Consider the following 13294-nt stretch of genomic DNA (forward strand, 5'->3'; position numbering starts at 1 on the left):
GGGGGGGTCGATTTAGAAGTGAGGGTAAGTGTTGACATCGATGTCATGAGCATCTCTTTCTCATATGTCAGTCTGTTTCCTCTGCCGCTGATCCACATGTTTTCTCCATTTTCTTGTTTACTCTTTAGGCGCTGGGGTAAAGGGCAGGAGGAAGACTGGGGAGAAGGGACAGAGAAAGAATAAAAATGAAGAGAAAAGGTAGTAAGGACAGAGGAGCAGTTTGCGTGTTTCGGTTGTTTTGTAATTCAGCATTTCCTCTTCATGATTCGCTAGAAAAGAATCTAGTCTCTTCTAGTGGAAAATACAGGGCAGGAAACCTTATTTAATTTCAGCTGTGGAGGCTCTGTGCCTCACTGTCCCCACCTGTAAAAGGGAAGAATACCTACCTGCAGTGTAGGTAAACCAGGGAATCTACAGTAATCTTGTTAAAGAATTTTTTAAAACTACGCCGGACTCACATAATTTGTAGATGTAGTAAATTTCCGTGGCAGGTAAGGGTCCCGGTGAGTCCCCCGTTTGGGAGAGAGTGAGTGTATACCCACCTGTCGAAACATAATCCATGTGAGTTGTATTATGTGAAACTATAGGAAATTGCTCTTTGACTATTTTTGACCTACAAGAAAATGACAGTTTCCCTAAAGTTTCAACCTAATAGGTAGCTGCTTGGTAGATGTGTGATGTGAGCCCAGGTTTTCACCCTTTCTGGTTTCTTAGTAAGTTCCTTCTTTATTAAGGTGCTAATGGTCTTTAACACCTGTTCTTCTTCGGTTTCGGGGAAGCTGTGAGAAGACAAAAGACAGCAAGAATTGAGGAAGGGTTGCCAAGGGTCTAGTCCAGAAGGGGAAAGGAGCTGGGAGCCAACCAGCCCGCAAAAACAGGGACTTGAATCCTCAGAACTTGAACACGTAGTCATTCTGGGTTTAGAAGCAAAAATTCTGCTCAAGGGTTTTCCTTCGCTAAGTGGGTTACTAGGCAGTTGTGCGCAGTTTCAGACCTTCTGTAACATACTGTAAGACAACCTTTGTGAATCTCTACAAAAGCAAGGGAGAGATCTAAATGTTGAGAAACAGGTCAGATGTAAAAGGAGGAAAAAAGAAGCCATACGGCAGACTCCGTTACAGTTTTCAGCTCGGTGGGATTTCTGACAGCCTAGCGGAGAGCCTGGCGCCTAAGTGCCCATACGTGTCCAGGACAGGTCACTGAAGGGCTGGAGGATATCTGAAGAGGTATTTTTTTGGTTCATTGTATACTCTCTGGTGTTTGAATTAGAATTATTCCCTGGAACAGGGAGGAAGGTGGATCCCAGAAGATGTGGAAGAAAAGGTTAGTCAGCTCTTCTTGTACGCTGCTTTCATTATAATCACATGCAGATATCAGGGTCAGGGCGTGGCCTCTCAGTCGTCACCTCGCCCCATTGATCTGTGGAGACCGGAGAGTTGAAGTTGTACAGAGGATCAAGAATACACTTGAAATACCGTTACTGTAACATCACAGGGATAGGATTATCTGCTTAAAACTGCAGTGACAAGGCACATACAAAGGAAAGACTATGGGATAACCTTTGCAGGAACTAAAAACCCAGTTCATCTTTACCCAGCCCTGTAAGGTGATTGTCCTGTGGGAATACAGATCTGCCCACATAGAACAGGCAAACTTTTATCTTAAACCATAGGAAGAAACACCGGTTGCAGCAAAACCTTAATTATCTAACCCCCTCTTCTCCCAGGTGCCCAGTATAGCCGTCGCCCCACTGGGAAGAAGGCTGAGGGCCCACCTCGAGGGGGGTTGTTCACACCTTTCCAGTGGCTTGCATGGTCTTTGGTGCAAATTTTAATTGAAGTTTGTTTCCTTTTTTGTTCTGCGGTTAACTATAAATGTAACTAGACCTCTGGGCCTGATTATTGAGGTGCTTGTGGACTACATGTATATTTTGTTAAACACCCAAAGAACAATAGGAGAACAAAACAATCAGTTAAGGGAGTGGGGAACAAAACCAAAATTAATGAGTGTGTTACCAGTTCTTCCCTGCTGGGGGTGTTACCCTCCCCTGATCTTGACCTGCACTGTACCCAGATACCCACATACTCCCCGCAAGGATGTCTCTTTTTAGGATGCCTTGCTTTCACTCCTGTCACCCCGGGAACTCCTTGAGTCATCCGGCCTCTGATCCCCACTTGCAGCCCTCCCTGGGGCCGGAGTCTAGCTGCTCCTTCCTTTTATTTCATTTATATCCTGACACCCTGCTGCCCTGAGCTGCTCATTTCCTGCCTAGTTCCTTGTAACAGATCATCAGCAGGCAGTTGACAACTTTTGTTCTCCTCTCACGAATACCCACCACTCTGACTTTCCTCTGTTTAGGCTGGTTTCCCAGCAGAGTTGAAGTTAAGGAAGGGTGAGAGCCGGCAGCGCGAGCTTGCAGTTCAAGGAACACCTTGTTCATGCGTGTAGAGATAAATGGACATGTAGTAGCTTAGAAGATGCCCCAAATTAAGACTTTCAGCTTTCACGTAGCTGTCACAAAGTCCACTTGCCGAAGCTTGTGCCCTTGATAAAGCGCTCCTCAATCTTCCATCAGAGTCTGTTTCTTCTGTGATACACAGTTATAAATTAAGGTAGCTAAAGATGAGGGTGCTCCCAGACACAGTCACACTGACAAATAGGGACTCAAAAGATACTTACTTAATAGCTGAAAGAAGGGTCAGAAGAATCTCTGAAAAACACCAAAAGGTCAACAGCAACAAAGCAGCAACACAGAGCACCCCTTCCATGTGAGCCCATGCGAGCATCGCTGGTTTATGGGTAACACCATAATGTATGTACGTAAACACGGCCCCGCATCAAGAGAATGCAGGTTATACTGGTCTGGTTAAGTAAGAAATGACAATGCATTGTAGGAATATTTCTGTCAGAATGGTTAAAATTAAAAATACAGGTGTATATTAAGGAGATGAGCCTCAGTTATTGGGAATGCAAATTAATGTTAGCACACACTCCCCATTTCCCTGTGACCCCAGATACCCAGGATAGCGTCCTATAGACAAGCTCGTGCCACCGCCCCTGCCACCTTGTGGACTCCCGACTTCTATGTTGTTGTTTATTCATGGGGTTTTCCTTCCCTTTTCTTTGGTTTCAGATGCGAGTGTCTCTCTGGCTTATGTGGTTTCCCCGTGTGTGAGGTGGGATCCACTCCTCGCATAGTCTCTCGTGGAGATGGAACACCTGGAAAGTGCTGTGATGTCTTTGAATGTGTTAATGGTACGTGGGGTTTCTCTTGTTCTCAGAGAGTGTACATTCGTGCAGGAGGAGGGGAGGGTTCCATCTGGCCACTTCTGCCTTTTGTAAGGCAGGGCATATACTCGGGCTCAGAGCAACTCCCTCAAGAAAGAAGGTTTGCTTGAGATCCCACAGTGCAGCAAAGGCCGTGAGGAAAGGGGACCCTCGTTCCATCCATCAGAAAGAGGATTTCGGAGGTGGAGACCTGGATTTCATGTAGCTGTCATATTCTGCTGTGTTTCAGTAGTGCAGAAATGTTAGGATTTCATGAAAAGAATCATGGAGCCTGTAATCATCCTGCTGCTGCTGTCAGGAGCCAGTCTGTAGAACGAGCACCACACCGAAGCTACCACAACCTGAGACAGGAGAGGCATTGCTCGTCTAGCGGAGTATTTTCCTACTTAGAGAGCACGTCTTTGACCAGTGCTGGGTCCTTCGTATTGGCCTGCTTTCGGCTTGAGCCTTGTGGCCCAGAAAAAGCATTCTTCGGTCACAAGATCCCTTCAAATAGAATCCCCCTGCCCCTCCCTTTCACCTTTCACAAGAGGGCTTGGTGTTTGGTGACATGGGGCTGATTGAATTTAGATGCCAGAAGGGAGAAGAACCTAAGACCTGTCCCTCCCTCAGAATTTTCAGAAGGAAAACAAAGAGTAAAAGTCAAGCAAGTGAAATGTCAATAATTCTAGCCCTGTTGAGTCAATACCTAGACACAAGGAAAATGAACATGCATTGGGACAAATCCAACAAAATCATACGTGCAGAAACCCCCATGGTAACTGCTGCCTCTAAGACACCAGAGTTCAGAAGAATTTCTGCCCTCTCTCAAGCCTGCCCTCTTCCCCAAGAAAATTCAAATTGAGTTCTGTTTCATTGCGTCCCGTAGTTTTGAGTGCAGTGGCCACCTGTCGTTTTGTTTTGCTTGGAGGAAACACTTGCGGTATGGCTTCGGGGTCAAGAGAACATAGACTGGAACCGAATGATCTCACTTTGAGAATTGGTTCCTCTGCTTACCAGCTGTGTAACTTCAGGTGCCTCTTGGCCTCCCGGGGCCTCAGTTTCCACATTTGTCAAATGGAGTGAATAACAGTCACTTAGATGAGGTTTTATATGGGAAGTAGTTACAGTGGTGCCTCAAGAGCAAATGGTCTTTATTTTGGGGTACCCACCTCCTGTTCACATCCACAGACACGGTTCTGGATATTTCCGAGGGCATAGAGAAGGTGAGATGAGCTTCCTGACTCAGACCTCACGGATGCAAGGCAAAGGGCAGAAGTTTGTGCTCAGTGCTTCTCCTCACCTATAGTCGTGTGTGTTAAACACCAGCAAATGGCCCAGCTTTTTCTCTGGTACCGCTGCATAGGTGTATTTGTAGGTGACATTTTGTGAGTATTTAACTCCTACCGCTTGAGACCAATAGTCGCTGCGTCCCCTGTGCTCCCAGCATCTCAGATGTGCTTCCTTCCAGGACCCCTTACTCTGTCAGGTGCTCTCATGTCTGTCTAATTCTCACATCTGAACCGCCAGAGGGCAGAGAGTCTGTCCTTGTGTCTGTGGGTAGGAACATGTTGTCTGCCTCACGGAAGGCACCCAGGTTTTCTTGGGGGAGTGAGTGAGCAGATGCATGTCATCTTAGTTCCCTCTAGAGGTGGCTATTAAATACCAGCCCACAGAGGGGTTACTTTATGGGAATCCTCCATCTTTTACTGCCCTCCCTGAAACATTAATCTTGAAAGTCATTTGTCCCCTGGAAATACCACCGCTAGTAATCCAACTTGTGTTGTGTCCTCTGGGGGAGGAAGAGAAGTGCCCTTCTTTCCTTGCATCTCGATTATAGAAATTCATTGTCAGGCCTTTCTTATCAGGACATTAACGTCACATCTCACCCCAGTGTGGTGTAATTCAGACAGCTAAGGACTGCACCCCACCTCAGGGGCCTCGGATGCATCTTTGGGGCCTGCTCCCATTTATAGCCTCACTTTTTATAGAGCTCTGAGTCCAGGAATAGGACTTGCCATCTGCCATGAGAAAATGCAGAGATGACAAAGCTGATACTCGCACTTTTTCTGGGGGTGCCTCTTTCTTGCCACCACAAACTTGGGTCATCTTTGCTTTATTTATTGTCCTATTTAGTGTCTCTATTACTATCTTAGTCATTGAGTTGTAGATGAGACTAGAAACGTTAATGCTATGAAGATTCATAATCAAGGAAAAACAATAATGTTTAAAGACATTCTATCTCCAAGTCTATATTTTACTTCTTTTGATATATACATACATACACACACATAATGCACACACACACACACACATATCTGTGTGCCTGGGAAAAATCTTACTATTGTAGTAAGGTCATCGTTAGAGGATATTACATATCAAAAACTCATTGTTATCACTTAGAAAGGCAGAGGTCTATATATTTATATTTATAAAGCTTTGCTTATCCACAAGAGATTTCAGGTAACTTTATAGCAAAAACAAGTAACAGAATGCTGAAATATTAATGAGAAAAGAGGGAACCATAGAGTGGTACGTAAAAGTTGAAAGTGAAAACCAAAAAGAAAGCGCCCACAGGTACGTAGGCTGTAAGTGTCTGTCTGTATAATTGCCAAGGCTAAACGTTAGCCAGGCCCCCGACCTCCTGGCCATCAAAGCGAAAAAAGAAGATAGAGTCAGATACGCAGTTCTTATTTTTAGAAGAAAGAAACCTCCTTGGAGGGAGCAGCTCTCTTCTCACCTGGAAATTTGAAAAGCTCTAGATGATGCAGTCGTTCTGTCCTGAGTTACTTTCATACCACTAGTCCGAACACAGGTTTCCTGTCTCAGCAGAAAGCAGAAACAAAATATTAAAATGCAACTCCATGAACGTAGTTCTCAGAGATCAGTGTGACACACAGCTGGAACGTAGATGACTAGAGCATTGTCTCTTGGATTTTGAAAACTCCCAAAAATGTAGGAATAGCTCTAGAGGCCCCCCTCCCCTTCAGGAGACAGTGGATTGAATATTAACATAACTAACCACATGTAGAAATGGAGATAGCAGGCTAGCACTCAGTTCCTAAGCTGCCATTGAGGTGATCCATATGCATGTGTGTGTGTGTGTTTGTGTATGTTTTAAAACAAGCATTAAAGTGAAAACACAAGATGAAAAATGTTCACAGAGAATTTGAGAACTCCTGAGTTTTGAAAACATTAGCCTGGAGGAATAGATAGAATATTCTCCATAAATATTATTCTCTTTTCAGTTTGGGTTGGTTTGGTTTGGTTTGGTTTGGTTTTGGTGGTGGGACTGGAGAATTGCAGACCAGATCGAGGCAGTTTGTGACTGCATTCTCTGATGAGAGCCAAAAGGAGGACCTATGAGGTATCGGCTGAAGGACAGGGCTGTTTAGGAACCAAGGGAACAGGTGGTATGATTGAGCTCCTTTTATGGAAACTCAGAAGTCATCAAGGTCATCAGCTGGAGGTCTGACCTCCACAGCAGTGGTGAAGCAGTCTGGAGTCCCCTTCAGTACTGTGTCTGTTTGGGCCCAGAAACAAAAGTTTCATCATCCGTCAGCTGAAACTGAGCAATGGCCTCTACTTTTAGATGGGCACATGTTCTCCATTTTGCTCTAATACACCCTTACACGAGCCCACCCTTCTCATTCCTGGAGGAGTTTAGATTTGAAATCTCAAGCATAGAATATGGAAGTGATCATTTGGTTGCTTTAGGCATGTGATCAGTTGTGTTATGTGTATGTACAAACATCGGAGTAAAGCAGAACATCTTGGTTCGAGTGTCATAGCCAATAACTGACTCTTTCAGCATGGGAAATTCACCAGTCACGGGAGAGCCATACCCAAGGCTGGCTTGCTCTTTGTGTAAAATTTTGGCACAGAAAACTTACCTGCAGTCTTTTAATATGGAAATTAGTGCAAAAACATCTACTGAGAACCCTTTGTATAGCAATAATGCTCAGTAATGTTTCTAGAGACATAGTATTTACTTCAACAGTAATAAAGAGAATACTGCGCTTTGAAAGAAATATTCCTCATTATGCACTTATTGAGCACCCATGGTGTTCCTGGGGCCTTATCAAGCTGATCTTACTTAAGAGCGAGACCACTTTTTGCAATCCTTTATAATGGTGGTTCCCTAAGTAGATCTGTTGGGTGCATTCTAACACACACACCTCTTCCCCACCGCCCCCCATGGACAAGGGCTTTTTCCTCTTCAGGTATTTAGAATCACATGTACCCTGTTTTTGTGATCCATCTGTTTGTTATTGACATATGGAGAACTTTTCAGATCTTTCCCATCTGACCTTGTCTCTGTTTTGGCTTATGCTGTCTACCCACTGGGCTTCCACACAGCTCACCCACAGTAAAATGAGACCAGAGGCAAGGTATTGGCCTTTTCCTACTGAGAGATTGAAGAGAAAAAGCAACAGAAGTGTTTCTGTTTAGATTTTTCTTCCACTTTCACATTTGATATAAAGTTCTATGTTTGTCTTTTCCTTCACTAAAATAATATACCTATCACATCTGCCAATCAGTGTAATTTGGCAGGCAGTAAAGGTTATTAACCATCTCTGCTACAAGGTTCTTTTTCAGGAATTCTGGACTTTATTAAAGAGGGAAGAGAAGATTCCATAACTTAGAAATATAAAATTTAATTGGGCAGACACAAAACATACACAAAAATCACTAAAAAGACACTTTTATGCATCTCTGTATTGAGAAGTACAAATTATACAGTAGATTATTTCTTTGTGATATTTTTCGTTTCCACAGCCACTTAAGTTGTGCTCTTCGAGAGGTAGTAGTCATCTCCACACTGTTCTGAGATTCACATCTATCCCCTGCAGGCAGGGGAGTAACTGGTCATTGCTCCCCAAAGACCAGTGTCATCCTTCTTATCATGTATTTTCCCGAAGAGACTCTATAAATTTCTCTCAGTTTCAGGGATTTCATTATGTTATGTGGGGTTTTTTAAATTATTGTTATCCTAAAGAGCTGATTATGTTTTCTAGGCTGGGTTTTGGGGGACTCCTCATCCCTCTACATTCCACCCCCTTGCTCTCTGTGTATTAGCTAGTGAAATCTAACTGCCAAGTCCTTCATTCACCCTGTCCCCTCCCGCTTAAGCGTCTGCAGACACCCGCATAAATACAGGTTCATCTGGAACAGCGTTATTCATAACCAGACTCTTCCCTCCTCACCTCTTCAAATCTTGCATCAAGATTTGTAGCTTCACGCAGGTGGTAGATGTGGCTGATTAATGCAACCAAGTAATTAATATTGATGGGCTTATACATTTTTTTCTTCACTTTGAACGGGGGCTCAGCATTTCGTTAGAGTGCACTGCTTTACCTCACTGCAGAGCGTGCAAGTTTGATTTGTAAGAGCACTCCATCTTCTATACTTTTGAAACTTGTGGTCTCACTGCCCAGTTCCTTCCAGTCCCAGCTCAGATTAGTGTCTTGGCTGAAAGTATATAGAATTCTGAGCTATAATAAAATGATACTTTGTAATCCAACCTTAATTTTTAAGAAAAGAAATACTGTATACAGGTGCAGTAGGGAAGAGATTCAAACATTCACATTTGCCACCTGTGTAAACAGGGATGCAGAGCTCACCTCAAACCAGTTATGTGACTTTAGGCAAGTCACCTAATCTCTTTTAAGGTTCATTTTCCTAATCAAAGAAATGGATAGTAACACTTGCTCTGTCTTCTCCACTGGACTGTTACAAAAATCGAATGAGAAAGTCACTGTCCTTAAATACAGATTAAGTGCAAATATATTCAAATTAAAATGCAGTGAAAGTCTCTTTAGAAATTGTGAACATGCAAGGTGACATATTAAATGATGTTGGGATAGAGAAGCCCATGAGAGATGCATGTATCATAATCCAGTTTTCCCCACCTTATTAAACAGGGTACCTCTGCTCAGGAGAACTTTCTTCAACTTGGGAGTATTTTTATGTTGCTAGCCTATTGAGACACATATCATGCAATTTACCAAGTTAAGTTGTACAATTTAGCAGTTTTTAGTATATTCACAGGGTTGGGTAATCATCACAGTCAATTTTAGAATGCTCATGAATCCCTGCAAAAGTTCCCAACTCATTAGCAGTCACTCCCCATTTGCCCCCAAAACCCCCAGTCTTAAGCAACAACTCATCTAATTTTTGTCTCTATAGATGTGCCTATTATGGGCATTTCATGTAAATAGAATCATAATAAGCTGGGTTTTTTGTTTGGCTTCCTTTAATTAGCATAATGTTTTCAAGGTTCATTAATGTTATAGCATATATCAGAACTTCATCCCTGTTTATGGCCAAGAAGTATTTCATTGTATGGATATACCACATTTTGTCCTTAACATCAGTTCATAGACATTTAGGTTGTTTCCAAGAAATGGAATGGTGTTTTGTTGAAGTCCAAGTACTATTAAAATTATAGATTATTGAGCTAGATAGAAAAAATAATTTAGGGAAGAACACAAAAATATCATCTCCAACAAGACCTAGTTTTTTTGAGGTGGAACAAAACCTAATGTGGAGGCGAGATCATTTATTTAAGGCAGAGCATTCCTTAACAAAACAAATGTAATCTCTTTAAATCACATTTCAGATATGTGAGTTTAATGGTCGAAGGGTTACCTTTGGAGAGGGGTAAAGCAGTGTAGGCTTTGTTAAGGAGAATTTCAATCTCTTGGGGCAAAGAGGAGAGCTATGTGACTTTTTAAATTTTACTTTATTTTGCATTGCCTTATTGATTCTGTTATTTAAAAAAATTGTATTGAGTTTAGTACATTTCTATCAAATTTTAACCTTCTGCTGTCAGGATTTTCTTGAGGCTGTTGGAAACACAAAAGGACACCGCTCAGAAATGACTTTGAATGTGCCTTGTTTGCTTTTAACTCCTTTCAGAAACAAAGCCAGCCTGTGTATTCAACAACGTGGAATATAATGACGGGGATATGTTTCGAATGGACAACTGTCGGTTCTGTCGATGCCAAGGGGGTGTTTCCATCTGCTTCACTGCCCAGTGCGGAGAGCTGAACTGCGAGAGGTACTATGTGCCCGAAGGGGAGTGCTGCCCCGTGTGTGAAGGTAAGAAAAGGTGCTGATTAAAGATTAATAAGCATATACATGGCTCAGAGTTTTAATACCAAAATCTGCCCAAAACAGTCTCATCCAAAAATAGTGGAATATTGAAGAAGTTCCCTTTTTATGACATTTGTGATGCATCTTTTAGGACTTCGATAATGCCAGGAAGGCTGTGTGAAAACCTCTCCCCAAAGGAAGTTATGCCCTGGGTGTAGAAAGTGAGCCACCTGTTTACAGAGGTCAACATGAGAGTTCCCGCAAGTGCTGTCAGTTACTCCCCTGTGGTTCTAGCAGTTCCTCAGTAAGTTCTGGGGAAGTTCTCTTCACCCTGACATCAGAGTTCACCCCCTGTTTTCCTCAGATTGCTTGGCTAGAACAAGCCAGCCCTAATCACTGACCACCTCAGCCAGGCAGCTCAGAGAGGAGCTTGTCCTGCCTCCTTTCCACACCCATACCCCTCCAGGGAGGGTCAGAACTCGCTGCCCTCCCCACTCTTTGAAAACATGTGTTGGCAAGGGTGGGCTGTGTGGCATGGTGGTGACATATGGCCCAGCCAAGTGTCAGGTGTGGCCCTGGGTTGAAGGTTCTCAGCAGCCTGCTTACTCTATATCCCTCACTCCTCCAGGAGCTAAGAGTTTCCTGTTCCTCCAACAGGCTTTATCCTCCCATCTCTGATATTCGTAAATAATAAACGCTTCAGAATGATAATTCTAGATATCCATTCACTACAACCCACCCATTTTAAGGCTTAGGAAACGGAAGTTCGGAAAAGTAGAAGCATTTGTCTGCGTTTATAATGAAACCAGGAATGATACCCCCACATCTGACTGTGTCTCTCCTGCGACCACATCACACTGGTTCCCCGGAAAGGAGGGTCATGTGAGCCTTCTTGGTCCTGACTGACTGGGTCACAGACCTTCCATCTGGAATCAGACATGTCACTCTCATGTCTGACGTTCACCCTGCCTTTATCTGCGCACAGGAAACAGGACAAAATGCCATGCCATGTTCCATACCTTTTTCTGTTTTCCTAAAATCCTGTTCAGTGTCTGAGCTATATTTACCACATAATGCTGAAGATCTGAAAATGTTTAAAGTATACAAACTACATTCCTGACATTAAACAACTGTTTATAACAGGGAAATTCTTTCCCATGTTAGCAGTTATTTTAGCCAACATGGGAGAAAGGTGGTTCACTTTTTAGGTGTCGTTGGGGATTAACTTTTTAAAAAATCACATCAAACTTTTAACCTTCCCAAAAGATGTGTTGCCTAGCTGGCCCCAGTTTGTAATAGTTGCTGAAACTATGTAGCAGTTGGTGGTGTAAAAACATAGATAGGAACCTCTGTGTAATAATCATAATGAGTTGTCTGGGCACGGATCCGGTTATGTCTCACTTCCTGGAATTCAGATCCAGGCTCAGAGTAGAAATGAAGTATGCAGTATAATATTTTTTATAAAGAAATTTACAAAGTCTTATCTAGCTCAGGTCTTTTGGCTGCTTCCATTTCTGGCAGACTGACTTTCTAAAGCTGTGACTGCATTATTTTAACTTTTGGCATTCTGACTTTCTTATAATGCCATTACTTCTTTAGGGAGGATCAAACTCGTAACTGCCTGGACTTTCCTCCCAGCTCAGCAGCCCTTTTTGAAGCCAGATTTTATGTGTTTCTGAAAAAGAAAGTTGAGTGGTTTCTCTGGTGGCTCTCATTATAATGGTAGTTGGGGATTTTGTATGCAGTATTTATGTTCTGATCAGTAATGTCAGAAAACATTTTTTGTTGTTTACAGTAGCCTTGGCTACTTTTGATCCCCAGCTCACGGGGAGAAAAATGGCCTGGGTTCCCAGCCTTCCCACCAGGGCACAAGCCCTGACCCACGGTATGCCTAGACCAGCCTTTGTTGTGAACAAGGCCACAGCAAGTGCCTGCGCAGTACACCTCACCCGTGTCCACGTGCTGTCCACGTGGATCTCCAGGCACCCTGAGATAGAGTTCAGTTATCCGAGAAGCCACAGTATCCCTCTGAGTTGGATGGGGGCATTATTTTTCCACCTTACAGGTGGTGAAATTGAAGTATAATAAACATTAAGATTGACAACTCAGAAGACCTTGTCAAGAGCCTAAAATGGACCTGCATCTTGTAATTACCAGCCCACAGCTCTGTCCACAGAGTTTTGCGACTTTATGAAGTGGTAACACCTGCCCGTTGGTTTTTATGCCACAGATCCCCTGCCCCGTCTGCAGGGTCTGGATGGGTAGACACAAATTCAGGATGACAACTGCTTTTGCATGTCCCCCGGGAGACACTTTATGCAATCCGAGCTTCTGCTGATCACAGCTGGAAAAGAACTGCCAATGACCAGAACCTGGGAAAAAATGTCTCCAGGTGCAGGCAGAGCTAAGACTTAGAATGCCCTCCATCTTACTTGGAATTCACCTTTTTAATCTAGATCCAGTGTATCCTTTTAATAACCCTGCTGGCTGCTATGCCAATGGGCAGATCCGCGCCCACGGGGACCGGTGGCGGGAAGACGACTGCACGTTCTGCCAGTGCATCAATGGAGAGCCCCACTGCGTGGCAACGGCCTGCGGACAGAGCTGCATGAACCCCGTCAAAGTGCCTGGCGAGTGCTGCCCTGTGTGTGAAGGTAAGCCTTGTTGAGTCTAATGAGTCCCTGGCGAATGTCTCATGTTGGACAAGCTTCTACCAGTGTGTGCTTGTTTGTTTTTTATTTCCTCGGGCATAATGTCTGCTTCATGCTGTTACCAATTGCAGATGAATTTATTATAGGGCCAAAACTAATCGTTTGGGGCAAATGTTGCAAATTTGCAGTGAGAACCGTGTGATCTTTATTTTTACTGCCGCCAGTATGCTTATCTCAATACTTTACGGTATAAGAATATATACATTTCAGTTCCGTTC

At 43.4% G+C, this 13294-nt stretch overlaps 1 protein-coding gene across 4 annotated transcripts in view; it reads left to right on the top strand.

The window, feature by feature from the left end:
• CRIM1 (cysteine rich transmembrane BMP regulator 1) overlaps positions 1–13294 on the top strand; it is a 186314-nt gene that overhangs the window by 103777 nt on the left and 69243 nt on the right. For all 4 annotated transcript variants that reach the window (XM_025868042.2, XM_025868038.2, XM_025868040.2 and 1 more), the window contains exons 5-7: positions 3134–3255; positions 10189–10371; positions 12822–13019. In XM_025868042.2, coding sequence (XP_025723827.1) covers positions 3134–3255; positions 10189–10371; positions 12822–13019 — 503 coding nt within the window. The remainder of the gene's footprint in view (positions 1–3133; positions 3256–10188; positions 10372–12821; positions 13020–13294) is intronic.

This window comes from Callorhinus ursinus, unplaced genomic scaffold, assembly GCF_003265705.2.
Source record: "Callorhinus ursinus isolate GAN/ISIS: 27379988/994484 unplaced genomic scaffold, GSC_fseal_2.0 scaffold10, whole genome shotgun sequence".
NCBI classification, from domain to species: Eukaryota; Metazoa; Chordata; class Mammalia; order Carnivora; family Otariidae; genus Callorhinus; species Callorhinus ursinus.